The sequence below is a fragment of the Hemitrygon akajei genome, chromosome 11, assembly GCF_048418815.1.
Source record: "Hemitrygon akajei chromosome 11, sHemAka1.3, whole genome shotgun sequence".
Classification (NCBI taxonomy): domain Eukaryota; kingdom Metazoa; phylum Chordata; class Chondrichthyes; order Myliobatiformes; family Dasyatidae; genus Hemitrygon; species Hemitrygon akajei.
In genome coordinates, this window is record NC_133134.1 from 40,887,697 (window position 1) to 40,915,195 (window position 27,499).

A 27,499-nucleotide genomic window follows, 5' to 3' on the forward strand; every position below is an offset into this window, starting at 1 on the left:
TTATGCAGTCATACAAGGGCTGATTTACATATCGTGAGGGCAGACAAATGCAGATGACAGCCAATGGAGTTTCAAGTGAAGCCCCAACATTTGGCAAGGAAATGATTCCATGGCTTATTAATCCAGTTTTAGATCTGCTCAATGGTAACTCCAAGCTAAACAGCCTACTTTCTGATTCTGAGGGGGGTTTTCTGAGGGTGACAGAGGCATAACGGTGAGTGTCAGCAATAAACACCCGAGACACCCACTCAATATTTGAGAAACCACATCCGCCAGGATTCTGACATTAATTTCCCATACTAAGTCACAACTTGGTGTTTTAGAGGTGCAAAGACACAAGAATTTCCAAAGTTTCCTGATAGAGTTTTTGTTCACTTTGAAAAGGGGTGACAATACCACTAATACCTGGAAGAGGCCCCTGGGGTCACCAGTGGTTCTGTGACACGACTCCTGTCACCCCTGCAGCTTCGAGAGTAATACGGATTCCCTAGTAGAGTAGGCAGGAGCTGGCAAGCTATGGAAAAGCTGCTTCCTTTGGCTGGCTCATGCAGGACAATACTAGGCGAGGAGGTTCAGAGAGAGGACAGTCCTTGCATTGGTGTCAGCCATACATACCTATGAATGGAAGCGCTGGTTACAATGCCTTGTGCACAAGAACTTTACTTTGAACAATAGAATTTCTAGTCTACACACTTATCCAGGAGCCATGCCAATCAAACAAAGATCTTGCTCTGTTTTTTTTTCTGGTTATATTATAATAATTAAAAAAACAGATTAGAATTACAACCAGAACTTATTTTGTCTTACATGATCATCATGAACTGATGAAACAGCATTGAACTGAACTGCTAACACTTCATTCGCTGCAAAAGATGCCTCACTCAGAAAATGACACGGAATAATGCTACACCATCGAAAATAAACTTCACCCAAAGCAGAACAACACTGTATCTATTTCTAGGCATCTTAGCACCGCATGAAAATGTCATCCTCTCGCATTTCATTCAGAGCTTTGTTAACACTAGAATTCGTTTTCCTAGTGTACAACTGTTTCTGAACGATATCAATTAAATAATTACATAAGAGCCAAAATTTGTCTCCAGTGTTATTTTCAACCCTACTGATTTAATACACTGTATAACTGTTCTTAGCTACTCATGCAACAACCAGGACAATAATGTGTCCTCCGAAACTAAGCTATTTGAAGGAGCACAAACAACATTCTTTGTCCACCATATTTTTCAATCCTTAATATTGTTTTCTTTCTCTTTTGAGATGCTGTAAGTGTTACTTACTTCGATGTACTCTTGTATTTTGGATAATAATAATAATAATAATAATAAAAAGATCTGAAAAGAAAAGAACAACTTTCTTTGTCTTCAGTGAGATCTGTGACCTTCTGCAACCTCGAATACAGACGCAGAAACTGCTTTGATCAGAGTCATCAGGGCCACAGTCCCTCTTAGCCCCCTTCTGTTAAAGGATTATTACAGGCCGCTGCCACTGTTCTATGGCACAGCTCTCAGCTGGTTGCTCACTGTGGCACTTGGGAGGTTGTTCAAGCTCAGGGATACCTTATCTACTTCATTATCCGCCCACAGGCAGAATGGTCGCTGGGGATTTGTTGGATTTGAAGCCTCCCCCATTGATTATACTCGGTGGCATTACTCTCTGTATAAACATCCAGGTGGCTCGCCTCAGCTCCCTTAACGAAGAGCATTGATTTTGCAATCTAGGCACAATCTTGCAATCCCCCCCTTCATCACATTATCCATTCCATAAGTAGAAGCACTCCCCAGAACCTTTCAGAGTGCTGCTTGTATCTGCTGACGTCACAGCTGAAAGCTTATGCAAAAGTGCATGACAGGTCAATAGAATATGCATGCTGAAACTGACACAATGCAGTGTTCCTCAGGTAAATCTGAAAACAGGTTTCTGGGAACCTTCCAACTGATGAACACCACCTATATGGAATCATTACCAACAACATTAGGGTGACATACAATGCTGCTTTAGAGCAATTAAAATGTAATAAAGTGATGCTTCAGTCTTCCCGCCACCAACCTTCTTGAAGCAAAAGAGATTTACTTACCCATTAAACTTTGCCTTTCTTCTTTCTTTTTAGCTTTTTGTTTTGCCTCCAGCTGTACAATGGATAATGGTGGCGTCATTATCGGGCTTGGCATGGCACTAGCTGCAAACCTGGCTAGTAAACCAAGGCCACTCTCGTCCAAGGTAGGCGAGGAAAGACCATCACTGCAGTCATTCCTGTAATCCTCTTCTTCAGAGGTGTAATCTACGTTGAAAAAAGTGGGAAGTTACTAGTAGTAAAACCATGAAAGCTAGAGAGTGGGTTGAAAGTACTGGAGAATGAATCCGATTTGTGCTTCGGGTCTCTTTGTCATCAGTTATGCAACTTTCATGAGACTGGAGTAGAAATGTTAAAGTATGGACAATAAGGCTAAAGTTCTTCGGATTTTTTGCAAAATACTAAGACATCTTAATTCTCCTATCATCTGTAGGTTATATGACATTGGAACTTAAACATAATTAGGCTATTGGCACTTTAAGGTAAAGGCAGACATAATATTAACAAGGATTCTGAGTGGGTGAAAGATTATCCATTCCTCAGTCAAACAGGTGGTTAGAATGGACGGTAACCTTTCTACCTCACGAAATCCAATTGATGGAAACAGATTAAAATCCATCTGCCTCCATGGACCAGCATTCTCCACTCCTTCAACCCACATTTCTGACAGCACACAGATATAAAACAGATAAGAAATTAAATAACTTTGTGTGAAGGAATTCCATAATGCAAATCTTATTTAGTCCTTTGACTGTTGGTAGCTGTCAGATGGGCACCTTTTAGTCCAAGGATTAAATTTACAGATGTGTTTTACATTCATGTTCCATCTCACAGAGACATCAACATTCATTTTCTTTTCTTTGACTTACATTCTATGCGTATTTCAAAATATTTGCACCACTCGATGAAATTTTACTGGTTAACAGCAATTTTTGGTGATTTTGCTTTGAAATGTTACAGACAGTTTAGACCTACTAAACAGTGCAAAATTGGTTAGGGAAAAGTAATGTTAAGAAAGCCGGCTGTTAGCAGCATCTTTATTATTTAAGGAAATATCGAGCAGCGTAAGTATGTTAAGCAAAGAAAGCTTTCTTCTGAGCATGTAGTTCTCAGAAAAAAAACACATCACAGCTCATTGGTAAAAGCAAGCAAGCCTACTGCGCACAAAGGAGGCTGTGTGTAGGCAGACTTCGAACAGTTTTGGGTCTTTTGTTGTCATGGTAACAATTTATATATTTTATCACAACAATGTCTTTAATTGCAACAGCAAAATGGATATTTGCTTTCCCAAAACATTAAAATTTAAATATGCTTGTATAGGTACAACTTATTAAACAAAAAAAATGACAAGTCAGAGTTCATAGGTCACATGAAAAAAAAGTGATTGTCCTACCTACATAACAAAGTGCAAGCTTCTGCTGCCATGGAAAGTGACCCCACTGCGTGGTGTCTGCCCTACTCCCAGCCAATCACTTTGCTTCTTAGTGCAGCACGAGTGCAATGCAAGATACCGATAGACATTCAAGCATCATGGATAGGGGGTCAAAGGTGAAGGGGTGTCAAGCAGCTGCAAGGAGAAAGCAAGCAATCTAGAAAAGCCAGTTATTGTTTTAGTACTGACATTAGGGGACAGCCATAAAGAACCCTATTACCCAAATATCCCTTAAGGCAATTAGTAACATATTTTGCCCTTTAATAACAATACCAGGCAACCCTTTTCTGACCTTTTGTAGGCAACATTTTCAAAAAAAAATTCAAGAAAGCAACTTTGCTATTGATGTACCATTGCCAATTATATGACAAGCCAGTGATCCTACTTCTCCCTTGCTCGTTCTGTTGAGCGTACATTTTGCTACACTCCAGCAGAATACCTTAACCCCTAAATCCGTTATGGGTGCATTGCTTGATCTCAGAGCACTCAAGAAATCCACATGCACATATTGTTGTTTTCTAGCAGAAATGATCAATTCATTGCCATGGCAAGGATACTGTCTGGTACAGAGACTATTGACTCAAGATGTGTTAATGCAACCATGCATTTATGGATTTTGGCACAATGTTGACTGCAAAACAGGAGTAGGAATGAAGGAAGACCACTGGATTATTTACAACTGGCATTGTTTCCTTTGTAAAAGGTCAAGAATAGTTCACATTCCAAATATGTTTTTTTTTAAAAAATGAATACCCAAAAGATTCAGGTTCAGTGAACCTCAGCCATTCTCACAGAACTGTATCATCCAGGTGCATACAATTTTGTTCAAATGGATGAGCAAAAGATTCGGATTTGACTTGCTTCTTTAATGAGAAATGTTGTCTCTATTTAATATACCATTAATTCCAGTTCAGTTTGTTCTTAACCTAGTTCAAATTGATATTCTGGTATGCTTATGATTTATGCTTAACTAAAAATAATCTGCCCTTTTCTTCTACATTGAACTAGCATTACAAATCGTAACCTTTTGCTCAGCCGAGTTCAAGTATCTAGCCAACAGTGTTAACCATTGCCAGTTCAAAAAAAACAAAATGGATTCCGGCAATGGGTTCTAGCCTTCTGAAGATTTCATGTGGTTGCTTGCTGTTATGTCTCCACCTAGTCCTAATGCAAGTCCAGTTCTGTGAATTTGGGTATTTGCAGCAACCATGTTGATACAAAAGATGCACCTTGCTCAACAAAATACCCTCCTGTTCCCATTCAATTGGATTTGGCTCATTACACAGAAGGGACTTGCCTCTGAAAACATAAAAAAAATGATTCAACAAACTCAGTGTATAAATGAGTTGGAATATCTACACTGGAACAGAATAGAGGTGCAAAAATACTGATACGTAGTGGGCAGTTTAATTTAGATTCACCATTTTTATATAAAAAAGGGGCATTCAACCCCAAATCTTCCTTGGAATGATACTATTTAAACAACAGTTTTAAGATATTGATACAGTTTACACATTTTTTTTAAAATTACCATGTACAGAATTTTTTTATTTCAAAAAAAACAGTACACATCAACTTTCAACCTCTCCAAGCTTATCGGGGATAAGGTGAATATCAGGCAGCTGCTTTTCAAACTGTGACATGATTTTACAACTGGTGTGACAGTTGTCTCAAAATACATCATCGGCCCAACAAATGAATCAAACTGTCAGATTTCTAAAAGTCTGTGAGATCCCATGTTAAATTAAAAAGTGACATCTTTTTCAGTTTTAACTAAAATTTAACATGATTACAGAACTGCTGTTAAATGGCCTTTTTATTGTACTGGAAAGCCAGTCAGCTATACCAAAGCTTAGAAAATATCTGGGAAACAAGCTCATGGAAGCCTAGTGTCTCCAGATACTCCGTTACAAAGGACAATGACAATTTAAAACTGGGAATACAGGGATGTACAGTTACTCTGCATATTTAACATATTTTGGCAGCATTACACTACACTCAGGCTGAACGCAAACCAATAATTAAAATTCCACAATGTCACTATTGACTTGAAACTTTCTAAATCCTTCAAATTGGTTAAATATATTAATTAGATCTTTCATAGGGTTTTTTTACAAAATGACATGCTAATAATTATTCCTGCATACGAGTCCCCACCCAATGCTACATAATATCCTGGTTTTCATTGGGGGCGTTTGCTGAGTGCTTCAGTAAATGCAGATGCAGCCTTATTTAATCAGCCCAAGCAGAAAATGCCAATCAACTCCAGAGGAGAATATTCAAGCTCTGATGCTGTCACAGACATCTTTCATTTTGTGGCTTTGGGGAAAAGTTTGAACCGATAAAACAGAAAACGAAGAAACAAAAAAAGGAATACTGAAATTATTGGGTATTCAAGGATGTATTAGAAACTAGAGGAGGCGATACCAGCAAGCTTCTAAGAAATAAAGACAAAGAAAACCAACGTTGCTGCTTTTCCTACAAACAGCCTGACATGAAAGGGATATCTGAATAATAGAGTGTTCTATTGCAAGTGGGAATGAAGTGAAATGCCCTTTCATCTATTAGAAGGAGACTATATTTAAAAAAAATTAAAAGCAGATGCAAAGCAAGAGAGACAAAGCACACTCATTTAGTTAAAAAAGAAATTAACATGTTTAATTAAGCTTCAGCACCAAATTGCAGTACAAACATTGGGAAAACACACACACACACACAAAGTATTCAATTTACAATTCCAGTGGTTCATTGTAGCCTCTCAAGAGGCCAATGCCAAGGAAAAAAAGGACTTAGGAAATAACCTATTGGATACAGGCTCCAAAAGAGCCAATATTTAATACATCACAGTTAGAAAAGGGCAGCCTACACTGCCAAATTCCAGATGGTCACGACTTTGTGCCATCTTTGTTTTCAACACCTGAGGTTTACTTCTATTAACCTTGATTGAATGAGTCCTCCGAACTGTCAGTGAAGGAGGATCCAGCCTCGGCTTCCTCCAGCAGCAAGGCAAAGTGCTTCACTTTTTTCTTGTCTGTCGCTCGCTGTGATCGCACAGTTCCGGTGGCAGAAGCAAGTCTTTTGGCCTGCTTTGTGCCCAGTGAAGCCTTGCTTTTCTTTGATATTATGCCATAGAAAGCGGGTGCCTTCTGCTTGGAGACCGATCTCTCAGACATACTTGAAGTGGATTGCAGTGGCCATTCATTCTTTCCCAACTCCTCCTCATCCTCATCCTCTGTGTCAGTATCTGCAGTGGTAAAGGTAGCACTCAGTGTCACCACTTACAGCCTCAGCATACCACAGTATTGTGAGAGAAACATAAATGTCAAATGACCAGGTTTCCTTAAGTTGCCAAAGGTATGACATTGAGATTGCAGTAGGATACAATGCCAACACTCACTACTTATTACTTATAATTTGTTGCATCAATTTTTAAATTCTCAAGCTTGCATTCAAATCCCTCCCTGACCTCATCCTACCCTACCTCCAAAATGTCCTCCAACGCTTTGAACTTATGTACGGGAAATGACATTAAATGATCTTGAAGATCAGCACCATACGCTCAAACACTCCTCCCAAATATCTCCATACCTGAACCTTGAAGGATACTTTAAAATTCACCTAACCTTTGGCCAAGCTTTTAATCATAAGTGTTAACATCTCCTTTTGTAGCTTGAAGTCCAATTTTGCTTGTTAATATGTTGGGTAAATTGTTGGGGTATACTGCTTTGAGAAATTTGCAATAGAAATGCAACTCATTGCAATGATGGGCAGAAGACAGATTAGTAGAATTAATATATTACAATTATTTTTATATGTGCAAATGTGGTACTGAAAAAACTAATCTTGTGCACTAATACATTGAGAAAATTATTATACTCTAAAGTTATTCAGCAATTTTCTTCCAGTTAAAGCTACCAATTAATTTAAACCAATGAAAACCAACAGGAATAATGGGTGATTCATATTTTCCCTAATTTGCTTATAGTCCTCTCCAAGTGCAAGTTCATTTCAAAGTAACACTGGGGTAGTATTTTTCTCCCATTTAAATCTATCACAAAAATGGCTTTCATCTTTTGTCAATCTGGAAAGTTAGTCTGGCTAAGATTATCCACTGTGGTGTACATTACAATTGCAGCCACTCCTGTCCTCACCATGAAGTCCATTCACACATTGTTCCTGTTAAGGTCACTAAACAGAGACTAGAAGCAGGGCAGGAGTGGATTTGCTTTTTCCTTCTCAGCACAGAAAGAATAAAGCCAACCTGCTAACTTGTCCAGCACACCAACCAATACATTTATTCCCCAAAGTCACCAGGTCAGTCAAGTGCTACTAAAAATGACAGCGCTTACACTGTAACCACTACAAGTAAAAGCACAAGTAGATGGATGTAACATTCAAGGCATTCAACTGCAGTAGCTAAACCTTATTGGGATCATTCTCAGGATTTTGGTTAGTTTGGCTTTTTAACTATTAAACAGCAGTGATTTTAAAAAAACCTCAGTGATTACTCAAACCTACAACTGTACACATTGGCACCACATTATCTGTTCAGATACAAAAATGACACAAGCAGCCCCCTGACGCTTGGGATCGATTTTCAACTCGCCGATCGGCTCATGTAGAAGCCAATTAACTTTTCATTCACAAAGATTTTAAAGGAAATTAAAATCTTCTATCCCCTTAAAGGTTGTCTGATTAGCAACAGTAACTTGGCTGCCAGTGCAGAGAGTCTCAAATTGATCACAAAGTTAAACCAGAATGGGTGGGGTGGAGGGGTGTGGTTGTAAGCTACTTTCTGCATCTGGCCAGAATCATACCAAGCTTTTGGAATGTTAACACTCACTGCAAAACAGGAAAGTATGTCATTTCCCAGTGCTGGCATCCATTAACTTGAAATTTTACACACACACACAGAATCACCGCAATCAAATCAGCAATATAATTATTTTAAGGAATTTCCAAAAAGCAGTGCCAATTTCAAGGATACATTTTGCAGTAAAAGGCACCCATAATCTAACCTCATCTGAGACTCTCCAGCAGTCCAGATGGAAGCAAAACTTGGAACTTCATCTAAGTGTGCAGGATGCTTTTCTCTACATCAGAAAGGCATTGAATTTTTTTTTAACTCTGCATTTCCACACATAGTAATCAAATCTCTTTTCAGATAATAACTGGTTTCATTCTAGACCCTTCTAACACAGAAAAACAGAAATACACTTCAAGTAATTGAGAAAAATGGAACTTACTGTAGGAGTAACTGCTGACCTCAGATCTCGCTGGAGAATGGGATGCCTTCAGCCTACCCTTGATCTTTGAACTTGACTCCAACTTCCTGCCTTTGGCCGCCATTTTGTTTTTACTTTCTTTGGAAGAGAGCATGCTCGGTGAGCCGCCAAGGCTCTTATGCAATGTCTTCCTTCCATCCTTCCCCAAAAAGTCTTCATGAGATACCAGGTGCCTACAGCTGTCTGTTGTGCTGCATTTCTGTTTCCCTGTCGAGCCATCTGCAAACTTAAAGGGTGACTTTAATTTAGTTAGCGAGAGGGTTTGGTGCAGCTTGGTTGCCAGTTGATCCTGTTCACTGACCTTCCTCTTCTTCTTGAACTTAATCTGGCCGTGACTCTGTTGGGTTTAAAGTAACAGGAAATTACAAGTTAATTCATTTCAACATAACTGGTGTCCTCAATAACAGCAGGACCATGAGAATACACTTGAGGAGAAGAGGACTTTGAATTGTTATTTCTACGTAATTAGTTGGAAGCTGGTGACATCAGCAGTCAATGTTCTTATAGAAGACTGGGTTTAGAACTTCTGCGCATTATTATTATTAATAGTTTTGAGTTTCAAATCTCAATTGTTAGAAACCTGGGCTTTCTCTTAAAGCAGCAAAGGATATTGAGGAGATACTGAACTGAGATGTTCTACATATTAGGAGAGTATTACGATTTCTTTCATGGGGGTTGGTGGAGGGGGCATGGTGGCATAGTGGAAGCGTTATGCTTTACAGCACCAGTGATCGGAAGATCGGGGTTCAATTCCTGCCGCCGTCCATAAGGAGTTTGTACGTTCTTCCCGTGAACGCATGGGTTTCCTCCTTGTGCTCTGGTTTCCTCCCATGTTCCTAAAAATGTATGGGACAGGGATAAAAAGCTGTCGGCATGTTGTACTGACTCTGGAAGCTTCCAGAGTCCATATAGCATGCCAACAGCTTTTAAAAAAGAAAACAGAAGTTACAATGGCTAATCACAAATAAGAGAAGATCTGCAGATGCTGGAAATCCAAGCAACACACACAAAATGCTGGAGGAACTCAGCAGGCCAGGCAGCATCTGTGGAAAAGAGTACAGTCGATGTTTCGGGCTGACACCCTTCGTCAGGACTGGACAGAGAAAGATGAGGAGTCAGAGTTAGAAGGTGGGGAGGAGGGGAGGGAGAAACACGAGGTGACAGATGAAGCGGGGATTGGGGGAGGGGTGAAGTAAAATGCTGGGAAGTTGATTGGTGAAAGAGATACAGGGCTGGAGAAGGGGGCGATCTGATAGGAGAGAACATGGAATAAAGAAAAGGGGGAGGAGCACCAGAGGGAGGTGATGGGCAGGCAAGGAGATAAGGTGAGAGAGGGAAGGGGGAATGTGGAATAGTGAAGGTAATTCCATTTCTCATTCCCATTCCAACATGTCAGTCCAAGGCCTCCTATACTGTCGCAATGAGGCCTCACACAGGTTGGCGGAGCAACACCTTATATTCCGCCTGGGTAGCCTCCAACTTGATGGCATGAACAGAGTTCTTGAACTTCCAGTCATGCCTCTCCCTCTCCTTCACCATTCCCCGTTCCCTTTTCCCTCTCTCACCCTATCTCCTTACTCGCCCATCACCTCTCTCTGGTGTTCCTCCCCCCTTTTCTTTATTCCATAGCTTTCTGTCCTCTCCTATCAGATTCCTCCTTCTCCAGCCCAGTATTTCTTTTACCAATCAATACCGAGCTCTTTACTGCACCCCTCCCCCACCTCCTGGTTTCATCTATCACCGTGTGCATCTTCCCCCCCCTCCTCCCCACCTTCTAACTCTTGACTCCTCGTCATTTTTTCTCCAGCTCTGATGAAGGGTCTCAGCTTAAAACGTCGACTATACTCTTTTCTGTAGATGCTGCCTAGCCTGCTAAGTTCCTCCAGCATTTTGTGTGTGTTACAATGGCTAAAGGTTGGCGACAGAATACGTGAAGTCTGATTGAAATATTCTGGAGTCTTTAACAATTTAGATGACAGTAGTTATCAATGGATTTAAATTTCCACGGCAGTTAGCATGGGATCAAAGAGACCCAGTGTTATGTACTCACTCTGTACACTTTGGTTCTGTTGTAGCAAATACCAACCAAGTGAAGGTCAATCTTTTAACTGCCGGCAAAGGCTCAGTTGTTTAATATCTTTCAGTTGTTGAAGATACCAATACAACCTGACAAACTTTAAAAAGTACACCAGGCTGATATTCCAGTGCAACATTAAGGTGGTGCTGCATTGCCAAATGAGGTATTCACAGGAGATGGAAAATTGACTGTCTGGTAATAAGGGAAAGGTAGGCTAGCTTTCTCGTTGACCTTACGCCACACTCCTGTATGACATCATTTTTGCTGAGACAACCAAACAAAAATACATGTAATTTTATTGTTCTTATGGGACCCGAATACACTGTCTAGTGAGCCTCCTACAGTGACTGCACAGAGGGACATCACTGGCTGAAAAGCCCTTTGGGATACTCTGAGATCTTCAAAGGTGCAATGTACATACAACTTTCTTCTTCATTCAGAAACTGGAATGTAATAGTTGTCATTTGTGAGATAGTCCCATTGGCATGTGGCATAGTGTGCCCATGTAAGAGAGAGAATATGCTCCTTTTTCACTGCTACACTGATCATCTTCACAGCACTCAGAAACTGCATCACATTTCTTTGAGAAAATTGCTGATATTACTTTTTAAAAATTTTTTAGGAAGAGTGCCAAATAATAAAAACATTGCTGAAACATTCATTCTGCTTGCTATCGGCTGACAAATCAGAAATGTAAGCTTCAAACTTGCACTCAGGATTTTCTTACAGATAAAAAAATGAGAAATTCTTTCCAGTCTGCCAGCAGTAAGCAGAGGAACTGCATCAGAGAAAATGTTCATACCTGGAGTCATCTCCACTCTGCAAACAACATTAGAAAATGAAAATTTTATCAAATTCATCCTTCTGACTTAAGCAGCTCGACCAATATATGCCATCCAATATGAGAATTACATGTAGGAGAGCGATAAGGATATGAAGGTGACCATTATTAAGATCTATAAGCTCAAATGAGTGATGATATCTGTGCAATCACTCTCATTGTTACATGCTGATTATTTTAAATATTCATTGGTTTGGAGCAGCTCAAAGACAATTTAGATGTAATTTTAACATGGCATTGTGGTGCAAATGACTTTGAAAGTAAAGAGTATCGCATGAGATATATAATGGGCAACCAGTTAGATGAATATTTTAGACTGTTAATGCAAAGTAAACACAAGCCAATTTGAATCGAGATTTTCTTGACAAAGTTCATATAGATGAAGCAATGAATAAAAGTACTGAATTATGATGAGATCAATACTGTATATGAACAGGCATAACTTCATACAACATTGTTTCATAGATGCCCAACCTCGATAACCTCCAAGAGGACCACAACCTTGTCGTAGTTTGGAGGCTTGCATGCCTCAATGACCTGGAGAGCCATGTTGGGGCTGGAGTAGGGGCTTTATGCTGTGGCTCTCGGCGGGGTCACCCATGCCAAACAGGTCAAAGGGTAGAGGACAGACTAAGGGTAGTCCACTGGTCCTCCAGCTTGGGGATTCAGTTCATGACTAACAACCCTGACTAGTAAAACAAAACTGTCATGGAAACAGCAATGAAGAATCCTTCTACAACTGAGTGCGACAGCATTCCTGCGTCTCCACCTGGGACTTGCACGGCTGACAGTAGGAAGCTACTGACACGATAAAGGAAACCCTGAGCAACGCTAGAGATGGAGGACCTTCAACGCTGCCCAAAACGCCAGTGGCATTACAGGCAGTAAGTCAGTATCCTTGAAAAGATATTCTTAAAAATGAGGGTGGGGTGGGGATTTCTGAAAATGGGTAGTTACAAAATAGTGTCTCTGTTTCTTTCTGGTATGCATTTACACAGGCTGCATTTGCATCACACACTTCCATCTGATCGTAATCAAATTAATTGAAAAGCAACTTAAATGATTTATCATTTCAGAAATGACGTTAACTGAACTGGCTGAACAAATGACCAGGATTACTGAACTATTACTGTAAAACATGGGAAAACCAAACGAGTCAATAGCTTAACAATGGATCATCAGGTTCATCAAAGGACATTCCTGAAGTTTTCTCCCTTCCAGTGGCTCACCTCATGCGAAAAGCTTGAAGATGCATCCTGTTCGTCCCACATTCGGTTTCTCCTTTTCACTTTCACACTCACACTTTCCGTCTCATCCTCTTCATCCTGGTTCACAGTCCTCGCCTTCTTTTTGGCTCCATCGCCCATCTCCAGCTCATCTGACAGCAAGAAGCCCTTGCCGTGCCTGGTAATCGAGAACAGGCCATCAAGGGGTGAAAAGGGGCAAACCTCGCCGAATGGACACACCATTTAGTAACGGGGAAACTGAAACACGGCTGCAAAGAGAAAGGTGGCCTGGTGCCGGCTGGTCCTGAATTCTCTAAGGCTCACACTCCGGTAGAGTGCTGGCTTTGTATTTGCTTCCCTGTCTTGCTTGTCTATCCCCACTCCACCAGCCCTCTACCACACCAGAGTGATTAGGATTTTTTTCCCCAAGAGGTAGCTTGAGAGGTGGAAGTGATTAGGCGCTGATTGCTGGTGCTTTCGGTAGGGGCATAGTGGGCTAAATTGCCATACTGCTCAAGCCATTTGGCACTCTCTGATCGTTCAGACAACAGAGGCCAATTCGCAGCTAACCAACAATGAACCATTTCTCTCACGCATTAACTTACTTCCCACTCTTGCTGTCACTTCTCCCTCTATCAACATGCGGTGATGGAGCACTTGAGCCATGCTTTCTCTTTCGCGGCCTTCCGGGTCCTCTCCGTGATAAACTCCTACTTTTCTCATCCCGTTTTTCTCTACAGAAATACAATAAGGATTATTTTGAATGTGACTTAGTAACTAAGCTGTTTGTAGAGGCAAACTATTTCTAGGCCTAGTATTAATTTAGTGAATAAATTCACCCTGCCTCCACTTCATGTCACATTACCGACCAGTCCTGTCTTGAAACTTTTCCCGGTTCATGTTGTCTAGGCTACAGTCATTTTGAAACTATTAATTTAGATGTTAATTATTGTTGCCAGGAAGATGGCTTAAACTGGGAGTACGCCTTTTATTCTTGCTTGACTGTCAGTGCTGTAGCTGCCTTTATTGTGATTGAAAGGGCGACTCGCTAGGGTTTCACATTTCTCAGTTAGTTGGGAGGATTTTAGTGAGGTGACAGTAAGGCAACACCAGCCTGGCAGTGATCTGCACGCTTCTGAATGGGATGTTTGTGAAGCTAAGTCACTTACTCAGAGTCCCTCCTCTTCTGGAGCTTGGCCAGTTCCCTTTGTTTCTCCTTGTATCTCCTCTGAAGTTCTGCCAGCTTCATCCTGTAATCCAGCTCCATAGCATCCATTCCCTCAATGGCAGACTTAATGGAGAACATCTAAATTTGAAAACACATTGTTTTAGGGTAAGTCCTGAAAGATGCCATGACTGTTTGAAGTGAAATTTATACTTGCAAAACAAGGAATTGGATCTCCCCCTTATTTGGTGTGCTAAACATGTTTTGTGCATTATTTTAATATCAATTTGGGGGCCACAGAAAATCTATCACAAAGCTGGGTCACTCTATCTTTAAGAAATCACAGCCTTAATTCTCTCCAACTTAGAAGTCATGGAATTTGAGATGCATATTTGTGGCTCCAGACTCAGCAGTTGCTGGGTCAGCTGTACCTACGTTGAAAGGGTTCAGTTCTGTTGAGGCCCATCCTCCATGACAGGCACACCTGTTGCCATGGAAATGTGGGAAAACGGAAGGTGGGGGTAAGGGTGGGTGAAACCGGCTCCAGCTTCTTCTCATGGAGACCCATTACACTGAGCAATGGAAATATTCTGCGCCTCCTGAGCCACAATAGGCAGCAAGGCCACTGTTTTCTGATCCTCAAGCACAGAGATGTGCAATGCAGGCACACTGCAATCTGAGACAGGACTGGCTGCAGACTGCAAATCTTTGATGCCACTCCTGTCACATGGTGGCAATGAGTGCTATGCACACTGAAAGGCACAAGTGGCGATGTAGAAATGATACCTGTGCTGGGATTGTAAATGATACCTCAATCGTGACAGGAAATGTCTGGAGCCATTTCCTCACAGGTGGGGCTTCAACAGGAAATGCAAATACTTCAAAACAGGTGAGAAAACGATGTAGATATAAAAACAGGCAGGTCTAATTTCCACATAAATATCTCCACAGATGAGAAATGAAAATACTACAAAGGAAATTTGTATTCTATACATAAAAATATTTTACAAGCAGTTAAGAGTAAAGGTTCATTCTGACACCTACAGTTTGTGTTCTATAGTTAAATGACCCAACAGTTTAAAACTTTCTCCACCAAACGGTGATAATTGAATGTATTCTAAATACTGTAAATATGTTAGCATAGCAGCGTGCTTCATGTCACGCAGATGTGCATGTAATTTAGATAAAATTCTTTTACCTACATTTACCAACAAAAGGAATAAACAGCAAAGTGGGGTAAAATGTGTATGGCCTGCAAATATTGAAAGCTGATATAAAAATATTTAAATAAACTGTGTTCTTTATGTGAAAGAAGGTGTTAACTGAGCTTAGTGGAAGAACTGTTGAATATTATATGGTTCCAGTTTTAAGTTCCACATCAGAAATGAGCATAAAATTTAAGGAAATGGTTCTTTGCATTACTGAGGGATTGGTGCACTGCTGGCAAACTGCCTTTTAAATATATTAACTAATCTCTATCAAGGTACAGTCTTTGCAGTGCACAAATTGGTTATGGTATTTCATGTGTCTACTCTTAAGCAAAATGTGGCAATGGCTAAAAGGGCAATGAGATCTCCTGAGGTTGTGAAAATGGCATATAAATGTAAAACTTTATCCTTTCGATAATTTCAGAAAGATAATACTGGTGTGCCAGGTGTTACTGTGTGGCTCAATTCGGTTTTAGTTTTGTTATAATTAACTCACAGGTTCATCCTTCTTCTGCATCCAGCTGTATCTTTTGTTTGGATTGAGCTCCCGGGGGAGCCTGATGGTCACTGGCCCGCTCTTGGTATCTTCAAGAACTTCGATTCCAAGCAAAGGCATGGAATCCATCAACAATGCCTGGGTGCTAGCAGCGAGAAGGCTTTCTAAGTCTGAGTGGGTCCCTCCTCCTTCAGAGCCTTCAAGTAAACCAGAAGTGAAAACTTAATTTCTTAAAAGGCTTCTTCTTCCTCAGTATTAGACACAATACCTTTCTTTCAAAAGGAATAACAACATATCCAATTTATGTGTAATAGTCATAGTGTGTTTCCACGAAGGCTATGCTACTGAACCAGTAGTCCAGAGACTTGGTGAAATACACCAGAGAATTTCAGTTCAAATCCTGGTGAGGCAGCATGTGAATTTTTAAAAAAAGTTATAAAAATGTTTAAGTAAAATCCTGGTATCACGACTAAGTGACCCCCATGAGGTTCTGGACCATTGTAAAAACCCATCTGTGTTCACTGAAGTATTCCAGGAAAATAAGCCTGCTACTTTTGGGTCCCATGCTTGACCCCAGTCCCAAACGCATGTGCCAGTGGCCTTACAAGCCACTCAGTTCCACGAGACTGAAGGCAACCAGAGACAGGCTCTAAATGTCAACTGTACCCATAATGCCTGTGTCCAAAGCCAAATGCTTCTGGACATCACTCTTTTGTATGTTGAACTAAAATAGCACCTGATACTGAATGTAGCTTATAAAACAAAATGCGGTATAGTGAGGCAGAAAGATTTTCCTTTCTCTTTAACATTCAGCCAGTACCTATTTCATCCACCCTGCTCCAACTCTCAGCCCCTGCACCTTCTACTCACCCTACACCAACCCCCAACCACCCCCCCCCCGCCAACATCAGACCTTTGGGCCACTTGAAGTCTTTGCAACTAAACTCCCGTCAAGTGATGTTGACATCCTGATGTTCAGCCTGACAGTGGAATCGGAGTGTTTGTAATTGGCATGCATTCACTCCAAGTTTTTTGAGTTGTTTCCTGTCCATTTTTTTAACGTGTTAACTATACACTTGGGAAAATAAGCATCCCCAGCCCATTTTAGCAGAGTGTGACCATACATCAAATATCAGAGATTTATTTTGAAGCACACCACTAGCAATCCAATTTATTTAATGTCCTGTCTCTTGATTTTGTATTACGACAAATCAAATCAGTTGAAAGGAGGCTCAGGCAGAAAGAAATTCTACGCTAACAGACTCTATATCATGGAATTAAGAAACAGCAACGCGGGACGTACAGAAATGTGAGCAAACAAAAATATTTATTAATTTACTGCATTTAAAATTTCAAATTTTAGAAGATTCTCTGTTTATCTCAATTAAACCATGCAATACTCTACAGGCATTACAATAACCCTTACGCTGGTGACAGAATCAGAGCATTCTGATTCTCTGCATTGACAATGGTGTACTGCATGGTGCTCATTTAACACCACAAAAGGGGACTGCAGTGGTTCTTCCCAGCAAAAATATAAAACATTGAGAATAATTATCAAAATAGGTCTAAACTTTATTGACTGAGAGTCAAGAGAGTTTACAATCATTTGTGTCATGTTGTCTTCAAAAGTGACATTTTCAATATTGGAAGATAGTAGATTTGATTCTTAAGGTTGAAGAAAAGATTCAACAACTTATGTCCCATCATTTCTGGATGGACAATGTATAATTAGTTGGCATTAGATGTTGTGCATATTATAATGTATATATTATATTATATTAATGTGTTGTTCTCGATTAACTGTATTTAGGGCAGGGATAGATAGGTTCTTGATTAGCCAGGGCATCAAAGGGTATAGAGAGAAGGCAGGGGAGTGCAAATGACTGGAAGAATTGGATCAGCCCATAATTGAATGGCGGGGCAGACTCGATGGGCCAAATGGCCTATTTCTACTCCTATATGGTCTTTTTTTTATACACACACACACACATACAGTCGGCCCTGCTTATCCGCTAATTCCGCATGCGCGAATTCAACCAACTGAGAATCGCGAAAACCCGGAAGTTGTTTGAGCATGTACAGACTTTTTTCTCTTGTCATTATTCCCTAAACAATGCAGTATAACAACTATTTTACATAGCATTTACATTGTATTAGGTATTATAAGAAATCTAGTGATGATTTAAAGTATACGGGAGGATGTGCGTGGGTTATCGAGGATCGGGATTGAAAAAAATCGAAAGTTCTCTTACTGAGTAAGTCGGAACAGGTACATCAGGTATTATTTAGCGTCAGTTAGTCAAACGTTCATCTTAGTATATATTTTACCTTTCTATGCATATAAAACACTTAAGAACGTATGTTTCAGCGCCTGGCTTGGGAACGGAATTTCTCGAGTTTGATCGAGTGACAGACCGCTCTCGAGTGCACTCTCTACCGTGCTGGGTTGATGTGGAGGATCAAAACCCAAAAATTAAACCACTGTGTTGCTTAGTAATAATTGTAGCTTTCATCGGGACACAGCCTTTCTTTCTCACTTTATCCTTTAAAATTGTTCCAATCGTTGACCGACATAGCCTAACGCTTTTCCAATGACCAATGGCATTTCACCTCTTTCCGATCGTTTTATTATTTCCACTTTATTTTCAATCGTGATCGTGATTATTTTGGTGAACAGAAACACTGTGGATTCAGATCTCTGCCGCTGGGTCCTAATGTCCACTGCACTGAGACAGGTTGAATAAGGGACTTGAGCATCTGCGAATTTTGCTATCCGCGAGGGGTCCCGGAACCAATCCCTCGCAGATAAGGAGGGCCGACTGTATATATAAAATATATACACACACACACACGCACACACAAAGTGTGTGTGTGTGTGTGTGTGTGTGTGTGTATGTCATCTGTTAACTGCAAAGTTTTTTTCTACCTGACCCTCATTTAGCGCTGATTCAATTCCTCATAATACAATATAGAATCCCCAAGGGCGGGGGAAGAAAAGGCAAAAACAGAGGTTACTTACGTCTACTGATCTCACTTGTTTTGCGCCGTTCCAGTTCAAGTTCAGCGATTTCACTCAGCAAGGCGATGCCAATGAGGGACGAGCTGTCAGCCACACTGAAGTCAGAAGGCATTGGGAGAACACCAGGCTGGACTGCCATCGAACATGCCTGGGGAAGCTCGGCAGCAGCCACCAGAGCATTCATTCCGGCCATGGGATCATCCGGTTTTATTTCTGGGGTATGATTATCAGGGATCTGAAAACACAGCAATCCCTGCTTCATCTCAAAGTGCTCGAAGTCAGACTCCGTTGTGTTGGAGGGAGCGCTCGGGAGCACCTCTTCACCCGTGCCCTCAATGTCCGCCTTCACGGTTTTAAAGTAACAGTCGTCATGTTCCGGCAGTTCCTCTGCTTTTGAGTCGTCCGCCTCAGAATGTGTCGTAGTGCTTTGATAGTCACCAAGAGGAGAGCTGGCCGGCACTTGCTGCAGCTCAGTCTTGGCCTCCACCTCGGTAGTGCAAGCTATTGTCCGGTAAGGTGACTGGCAGCTTTGATGATCCTCTTGGCTCTCTAGAACAGGTGAGGCTTTGGGTTCGGTGGTCAGGTCTGTCGGTTCACCGTCCACATCTCCCGCGAACAGCATGGGCTTGTTTTGCAGCTCAAGGTGTCGGTCACACTGAGTCTTGTTGTCCTCGAGGTCAATCAAATCTTCACATTGCACTTTGATCTGAATTGGCTCTGCGTGTATGCTGGGCGGCAAGTCTTCCTGTGCTGCTGGGGAATGTAAGTGTAAGGGCTTGACGTCGGGTGAGGATGGAGTATCGGAACAAGGTATGGGCTCCGAGGATTCAGCTGGCAATGGTACATCTGGTGCCAAGCCATCAGCATCAGCGGCAGCCGTAGGCTGTAGGAGGTAGGGGTAATGGCTGCTGAAAGATGTTGGGAGGGACCGATAAGAATATCCTTGAGGAATTTCTATAAAATGCAGAAAAAGAAACGTGAGTTACCCGATAAATAAACTTGTTAACTCACTTGAAAGTTGACATATATTGCAAAAGTTTCTGCATCCAATGCTCAAAGTTCGTTCTACATAAACACACACATAAATCAACAGTATTCCCTAAAGCTAATCAAACCTCCACAGTTATCATACATGGAATTAGTAAGAGAATCCTCTGAAGGGCCAAGTGACCTTAAGAGAAACATTGATCTTGAAATTATCTCCAAAGTTATTTTGTGACATTGGATATGGAAGGTAGAACTGTCAGCATCAGAGCTGGTTTCCATGAGACCAATTCTGAAACCTGGGGTAGCACAAACAGCTTGGGCCCTTTTCAAATGGATGCATTCATGTTGAGATCCGAAAATGAAAGATGGACACCAAAGGGGTCTGGACAATGTAATAGATAGTCAACATACATTATTCATGTTAAGCTGACTGAAGACCGTTGTGTGAACTCAGATAAAGACCTGACTTCTGACACATGAACTCCATTTATGGAAAGGAAGAAGCCTCAACATTAATGAACGGACATTATACAGGTCAAAGTGTCCCTGGCCAGAAGATAAGAATCTGCAGAGACTATACAATATAGGATGTATTTGATGTAATAATCGATATCCATAAATTGCACGGCCTGGGTAAGATTTTCCACATTTCCATGCGATATTATAATTATTTCACATGATGATAAAAACCAACAGGATTTCCTTACCAGGAAATAAGGCTTGGAGAAAACAGGATTTCCTTACCAGGAAATAAGGCTTGGAAAGCAGCTGAACCTTCCTTCTCCAAGCCTTTCTTCTCCGACTCTTCAGATACTTCCACCTTCTGGGACAGTGCTGGGGTTGGAGGTGGTGACCCATGTGGAGGGCTGACAGGATGGGAGGCTGGAGGTGGTGAAGGGTAAGGTTGTGGGGGCAAGGCCTCCCCCATGTCAGCTCTTACATCAGACTTCAGTTTTAACCTAGGGGATGAGTTGTGTGATGAGGGGGGCGGGGTATCTGTCTTGTGATAGGAGGTGGATGGCACCGGGGAGTGCGATGGGTGCCTCTTCTGTAATATTCCTGAAGAGGAGGTCACAATGCCAGGTTTGCTTCCCTCAGCACTCCTCTTGCACACTTTCTCCTCCACCTCACTCCTGTGCTCATTTGCTTTCAGTCTTTCCTGTTGTAAAGATGAAAATCCGGTATGTAGTGAGTGCATTATTTTGATGGTAAACTAAGATTTAAAAAAATAAGGATTATACAAGTACTTCAAAAATATATTAACCCTTTTGGATTAGACCTGGCAAATGGACAAAGGATTAGGAATCAAAATTTTACAGTATTTACAAGTTACAAGAGCTACATCTGCTACTGTGAAAATGCAGATCTTCCTTGGACGATGCAAGTGGCACATGGAAGCCACTAGGAAAATTGCATTGACCATAAGACAGGAACAGAATTAGGCTAGTCAGCCCATTGAGTTTGCTATGCCATTCCATCATGGCTGATCCCAGATTCCACTCGGCCCCTTCTTGCCATATCCTTTGACTGATCAGGAAATAATCAACTTCCGCCTTAAATACACACACGGACTTGGCCTCCACCGCAGTCTGTGGCAGAGCATTCTACAGATTTAATACTCTCTGGGCTAAAAAAAATTCCTCCTTACTTCTGTTCTAAAGTGTGCCCTCTAGTTCTGGATGACCCCACCACAGGAAACATCCTCTCCAAAACCACCCGATCTAGTCCTGTCAGCATTTGGGGTGCTTCGTCTATTTGCTGCTTCCTTGTTCAATTCACTCAGTTTATCTCTTGCTCCTCCACCTCTCTGACGCCACGGTCCCAATTTATCCATTCCAACTTAGCCCCGCCCAGTTACTCGCGGTCACGGAGTCACAGCATGGAAACAGGGCCACCAAGTCCGTGTCAACCGTCAACCCACCTGCTTGGTGTATTTCTAAATAATCCCATTTATCCTTCCCATGTTCCAATCTACCATTTACGGGGCAGCTATGGTGGTCAATAATCCTACCAATCTGCATGCATTTCAGATGTGGAGGAAAACTGGATCACCTGCATCTCAGGTAGAGGAGGAGCGGTCAGGACTGAAACTGGGTCACTGGAGATGTGAGGCAGGTGACACTACTCACTATTCCTTCGCAGCATCAACGTTTGCCACCAGCAAGCAGATATTTGGTTGTATGTTTAAGTCCTGACACAATACCATGGACAGGGCTGTACTGCCCAGATATTTACCACGCTTGGCACTAAAGAATCTGCCAGTCCACTTAATGAAAGACGGGAGAGGTTACCGAGTGAACTTACGACAAGCTGTGCGCTGCGCTGGAGTTCCATGGCGTGGGCTGCCTGCTGCTGAAGCACGTACAGCTCGTGCTGGCGGAGGAGCTGCTGGTGAGACAGTAACTGGAGCTGGTGGGCGTGCTGCAGGGAGCTTCCTGTCGGCGGGTACATCGAAGGCCACAGGGGAGGGGCTCTTTCCATTAATTCAGCTAGAAAGCGTACAAGGTGATCACCATCAGGACAATGAGGTAACAAGCCGAGCAGAATACAGCGGGTGCAGTGGCACAACTGAAGCAGGGAAGAACAAACCCACTAAAGACCAAAAGCCTTTATATCTGTTTGTTTTCCGCTCCCAATATACACACATAAAATCCTTCCCCACCACACCCCCATCCCGTACTCTACTTGGCTTTAGCCAACAAACATCATATAGTGAAATGTTCCCATTCCAGAAAGTTCCCTACTCTTCTGAACTGCACTGATATCCCGAAGATGTCAGCTACTGTTTACTCAAAATCAGATGCGCAACAATGAATTAAATCCTTTACAGAAGGATGAATTGGTTTCCAGGTACGTCACCTCCGTCCCACATACGTATATCCCAGTTACTGTCCTTCAACAAGTGAGCTAGTCTTTAATTAGAAACTGTGGGTGGACGTAGACCTTACTTGGCAGGCAGCAGAACCAGGAGCAATGCAAATGAAACAATCACCATTTCCACTGCATATCCAGCGAAAAGGGCTCACACAGCTGAAGGTGCTAAAGTCCACCCCTACCCAGAACCTTACAACAGCACTGCCCTAAGCCTCATAGATACCTCGTGGCTGTAGGAAGCTTATTGTAAATTGCCCCATTATTAGGTTAGGGGTAAATCGGAGGGTGCTGGGCAGCGCAGATTAAAGGGCCATAGAGGCCTGTTCCACGCTGTTTCTCAAAATAAAAACAAAATCAAATAAATCTGTTTCAAACTTGGTAGTGAGGTCAAAATCCAATTACTGGTTCTACACCCACTCTCCTAATGTTCAATGTTGTATTTCCCACCTTAGGCATACATTTAAACACACTGTGCTGCCTGTTATCTCCAGTATCAGTTCTCAGCTCGGTTTTTAAAGATGAACTTCTCCCTTCCAATTTAGTATATGTGGACAAAAGTAAATCTGACCCTTTCTCTAGAACACCTTTCTTTTTAACGTACCAAAGTGCGGTAAATGTTCTGTTGGAATTACAACCAACTGCCCTGACTGTGGGTCTCTTGCAAACTGGTACGTGGATGGCACAGAGCTGGGTATGCTGGGGGGGAATCCTGGTGGCACTCCCTGGTGTAATGATGGATGACCCAGTCCTGCCCAAAGCAAGAGAAAAAAAAGCCCATGTGAAGGCGGTCCACAAAATATATACTTCATACTTAGAAATCAAATATTATACAGATAACATTTATCAAGTATAAAATTCACCAGAATAAGAAACATATACAAAGAATTATTCAGGTTCATTATGAGCTCATTTCAGATTCAATGTCAGCCAAAACTAGATGATTTAAACATGACAAATGGCAATTGGTGACTCTGCCTTATGACAATTACTGAATTGCACTCATCTATTGTCATCAGAACCACCAGAATTAAAGGACAGATTTCTTCTGAACCAGGAGTTGTTTAGCCTTTAACCTAAAGTGGATTGAAACGCACTTGGGGATCTGGGCTGTGTGTACAGAACTGAGGTGACCCTCAATGCCACTGGTCCTAGGACAGGGAAAGCAAGGAAGAGATCCCACCCCTTCTTTTAGGATACTCCGAGTACTGAGAGCCACTCCATTTGGATGATACTTGCAATGAAAAATATAAATCACACACAGTATGCAGTCTGGATATAAATTTAAAGACTGACCAGATGACAAGGGTACTGGACTGTAGCATGTTCCAGCTCAATGAGCCAAGATGCGTCAGTGAAATGGTGACCAGCGAAGCCTTGAGATTTACTTTGACATCTCCAGAAGATGCAGCACTATGATGCTGAGAAAGGTTTGATCCAGACTAGAACAAAATTGCAACCCATTCTGGCTGTGTTAGTACTAACAAGGAAATTCAACTGTTCTGTGACAGGATTCTCATAAGCTCAGCTGCTTCCCTGACATGAAGCTCCCCTAAACGATGCAACATTTCAAACCCAGGGATTGTAAATGTAAGAGTTGCTGGTATATACAATTTCTGGAGAAGCTTATTTAATTCATTGTGCGTCGTGAAAGTAGGACTTTCTAACTCCTGGAGACTTTACTAAAATTTAGATCTGTTTAAGAGATAACTTGAGTAAGAAATGCCAAATGGGAAGTAGAACCAGTGTGAAATGTGCACACCAGCACAGGCTAATAGGTGTAATGGTTTGATTCTGTGATTTAAATCTCCAAAACGTACTAAGTTAATACAGACAATGCCATATATGGTGGAGTACTGACCGTAGGGATGTCCTGTCAGCCACATGGAGGGACTACCTGTGCGTGGAAGCCAGGGGTGAGATGCTAGGTGTGAGGTAGGATCGGTAGGCCAGCGCCCAGATCCAGCCAGAGCTGGGCCTCCCATCACCATCAGATTTGAGTTCAGACCACCGCTGCTGCAACCCACAGGATGTAACCGGGCAAAATCTGCCAGCTCTTTACTCTCTCTGCAGGTGGACGTGGAAAGAGCAAAGATTAGATGCAATCAAAAGTAAAACAGAATCTCACCTTATAATCTAAATCATACCTTGCACAAAGAAACTCTACACTCAGTAGCCACTTTATTTGGTACTGCTCATTAATGTAACTATCTAATCAATCAATCATATGACAGCAATTCAACGCATTCAATGCGGACATGGTCAAAAGGTTCAGTTGTTGTCAGACCAAACATCAGAATGGGGAAGAAATGTGATATAAGTGACTTTGAGCGTGGAGTAATTATTGGTGCCAGAGGGGTGGTTTGAGTATCTCAGAAACCATTGATTTCCTGGGATTTTCACACACAACAGCCTCTAAACTTTACAGGGAATGGAGCAAAAAACAAAAAAAAAATCTAGTGAGTGGCAATTCTGTGGGTGAAAATGACTTGTTAATCAGAGAGGTCAGAGGAGAATGGCCAAACTGGTTGAAGCTGACAGAAAGGCAACAGTAACTCAAATAACCCCACGTTACAGAGGTGTGCAGAAGAGCATCTCTGAATGCACAACACATCAAATCACCCACAGGAACAGAAAACTACAAACAAACACTCGATAGCCATTTTAACAGGTACAGTAGGTATCGAATAAAGTGGCCACTAACTGTACGTGCATTTAACATTTATTTTGAAACAATAGAGAGTGTTAAATGAAAACTATTACAAAACTAATTTCTGAATGCACTCAAATAAATAATTTCTAATCAGAATCAGGTTTGATATCACTGGCATATGCCATGAAATTTGTTGACTTTGTGGCAGCAGTACAATGTAATACCTAATAGAGGGGAAAAAACTGTAAATTGCAGTATAAACATATATTATATAGTTAAATTAAATAAGTTGTGCAAAAAACAAGTAGTGAGGTAGTGTTCATGAATTCAAGGCTCATTCAGAAATTGGACGACAGAGAGTAAGAAGCTGTTCCTGGCTTGTTGAGTGTGTGCCTTCAGGCTTCTGTATCTCCTTCCTGATGGTGGCAATGAGAAGAGGGCTTGCCCTGGACGATGGGGGTCCTTAATGAAGGATGCCACCTTTTTGAGACATCAGACCTTGAAGATGTCCTGGCTACTACTGAGAAAACTTTGCGTGAAATACATTTTTAAATCCCTGAAGAAATAAAAATCCATCTGCACCAATAATCTAACGTATTTTCCTTATTTTCCTTTTTTCATTTGGGGAAAAATTCGTGAGGTGTGTCAATGGGGTAACATTATGCAGCCACATCAGAGTGGGCTGTGGGTGGGCAAGGAGCTGCTTCTAGCCTCTAGCTTTTCAACATAGGAAAGGAACTGGATATTTAAATCCTCCAGCATGAAACACCTTCCACTGGGATTCTGGCTGATCTGGGAGCAAATTTAATTTGGGAAATCAGCAGCGCAAATCATTTTTTCTACTGGATAAATTTGAGGAATCTGAATAGATTTCATAACCATTCATTCAAATACAATGGGAAAAAAAAAGACATAATTAAGCTGCTATTTCAGGAAGACTATTTTTCAGTGGTCTGAAAGGAAAGTCAAGTAAAGATTATTGTTATGTGCACAAACACAGTAAAGTACTGGCACAATGTAAAACTTGCTTGTATGCATGTATGTTCAGAACACACACAAAACATAAATTTTAAAAATATGCAGAAGAAACATACAAAATTAGACATTAGTCCCATAAAAAGCACGGTCAGAAACATATCCATAATAGTGCAAGAAGTGATCCACATTGTTCTGTTCCTAAGGTAGAATTTGGGTTGTTCATGATGGATTTCAAAAAGCTGATTTTTTTTGGAAAATAATTGTTCAGAAAGAAAATGACCAAGAACCTCAGGGACTATATCCAGAAATCAATAGCCTGGCGTGTGAATGTGAGCTTTTGTCTTTTGCCATCACCGCACATAAATATGCTTTACAGCTTTCTAGGTGTTGTGGAAAAAGAACTGATGACAGTTGATTTGAGGGGTGAAGCAATTTGCTTAACAATGACACATTAACCTGTGTGGATTGGTTTATTTAAAATCAAACCAAACAATGCTTAAGGTGAAATTGCAGGACGTCAGTATATTGCCAGACAAGGACCATTGATGAACATTCACTCGTAGTGGATGTTAAATTCACAGAAGAGTGGGAGAGTGAAAGGATGTGGAGGGGCAGATTTCTGTAAGGCTCTGACCTAAAAGCAGTAACTCACAAACTTCCTGAAGTTGAAGTACAAATGGTCAAATTTGTATTTTGCAAAACCTTACAGTGTTATCTTTTATGTACATGCATGTAGTATTGTGAGAGAGCTGGGAAAGTGAAGTTTGAAAGCACTTTATAATACGAACATCTTAAACTTTCATCTTTGACTTATCTGTGCAAGCAGAGAGACAGGAAAGCATAAATCACTCAACAGTCTAACGGCACTGCACCTTGGTGTAAAGCAGTGAATGGTCTCTCCCTCCCTGTGCACACACACACAGCATCGCTAACAAAAGGCAAACAACTTCTGAGGAAATCAGCCAATGCCACCAGCCTCCAGTCGGCTGTTTCAAAAACCTTTCATCCCCGACAAATAAAAGGAGGGCCATAAAAAAAAGATATTTTTAAGAAAAAACATTGTTTTCTCTCCAAAGACAAATTCTCCGCCATTGTTCTGCTTTCTTAAGTGGAGGCTAAAAGCTTTTCTGTCACTTATGTGGGGCCAAGCAAGCTGCTTTCTTTCACTG

At 41.4% G+C, this 27,499-nt stretch overlaps 1 protein-coding gene across 13 annotated transcripts in view; it reads right to left on the reverse strand.

The window, feature by feature from the left end:
* tnrc18 (trinucleotide repeat containing 18) overlaps window positions 1–27,499 on the reverse strand; it is a 173,339-nt gene that overhangs the window by 44,176 nt on the left and 101,664 nt on the right. For 12 of the 13 annotated variants that reach the window (XM_073060680.1, XM_073060681.1, XM_073060690.1 and 9 more), the window contains 12 exons: window positions 24,561–24,766; window positions 23,304–23,450; window positions 22,133–22,317; window positions 20,573–20,987; window positions 18,842–19,795; window positions 15,820–16,016; window positions 14,120–14,256; window positions 13,556–13,684; window positions 12,954–13,128; window positions 8,768–9,143; window positions 6,460–6,765; window positions 2,093–2,296 (listed from right to left, as the gene is read on the reverse strand). In XM_073060680.1, the coding sequence (XP_072916781.1) occupies window positions 2,093–2,296; window positions 6,460–6,765; window positions 8,768–9,143; window positions 12,954–13,128; window positions 13,556–13,684; window positions 14,120–14,256; window positions 15,820–16,016; window positions 18,842–19,795; window positions 20,573–20,987; window positions 22,133–22,317; window positions 23,304–23,450; window positions 24,561–24,766 (3,431 nt within the window). The remainder of the gene's footprint in view (window positions 1–2,092; window positions 2,297–6,459; window positions 6,766–8,767; window positions 9,144–12,953; window positions 13,129–13,555; window positions 13,685–14,119; window positions 14,257–15,819; window positions 16,017–18,841; window positions 19,796–20,572; window positions 20,988–22,132; window positions 22,318–23,303; window positions 23,451–24,560; window positions 24,767–27,499) is intronic. The other variant, XM_073060686.1, reaches the window with a different exon arrangement.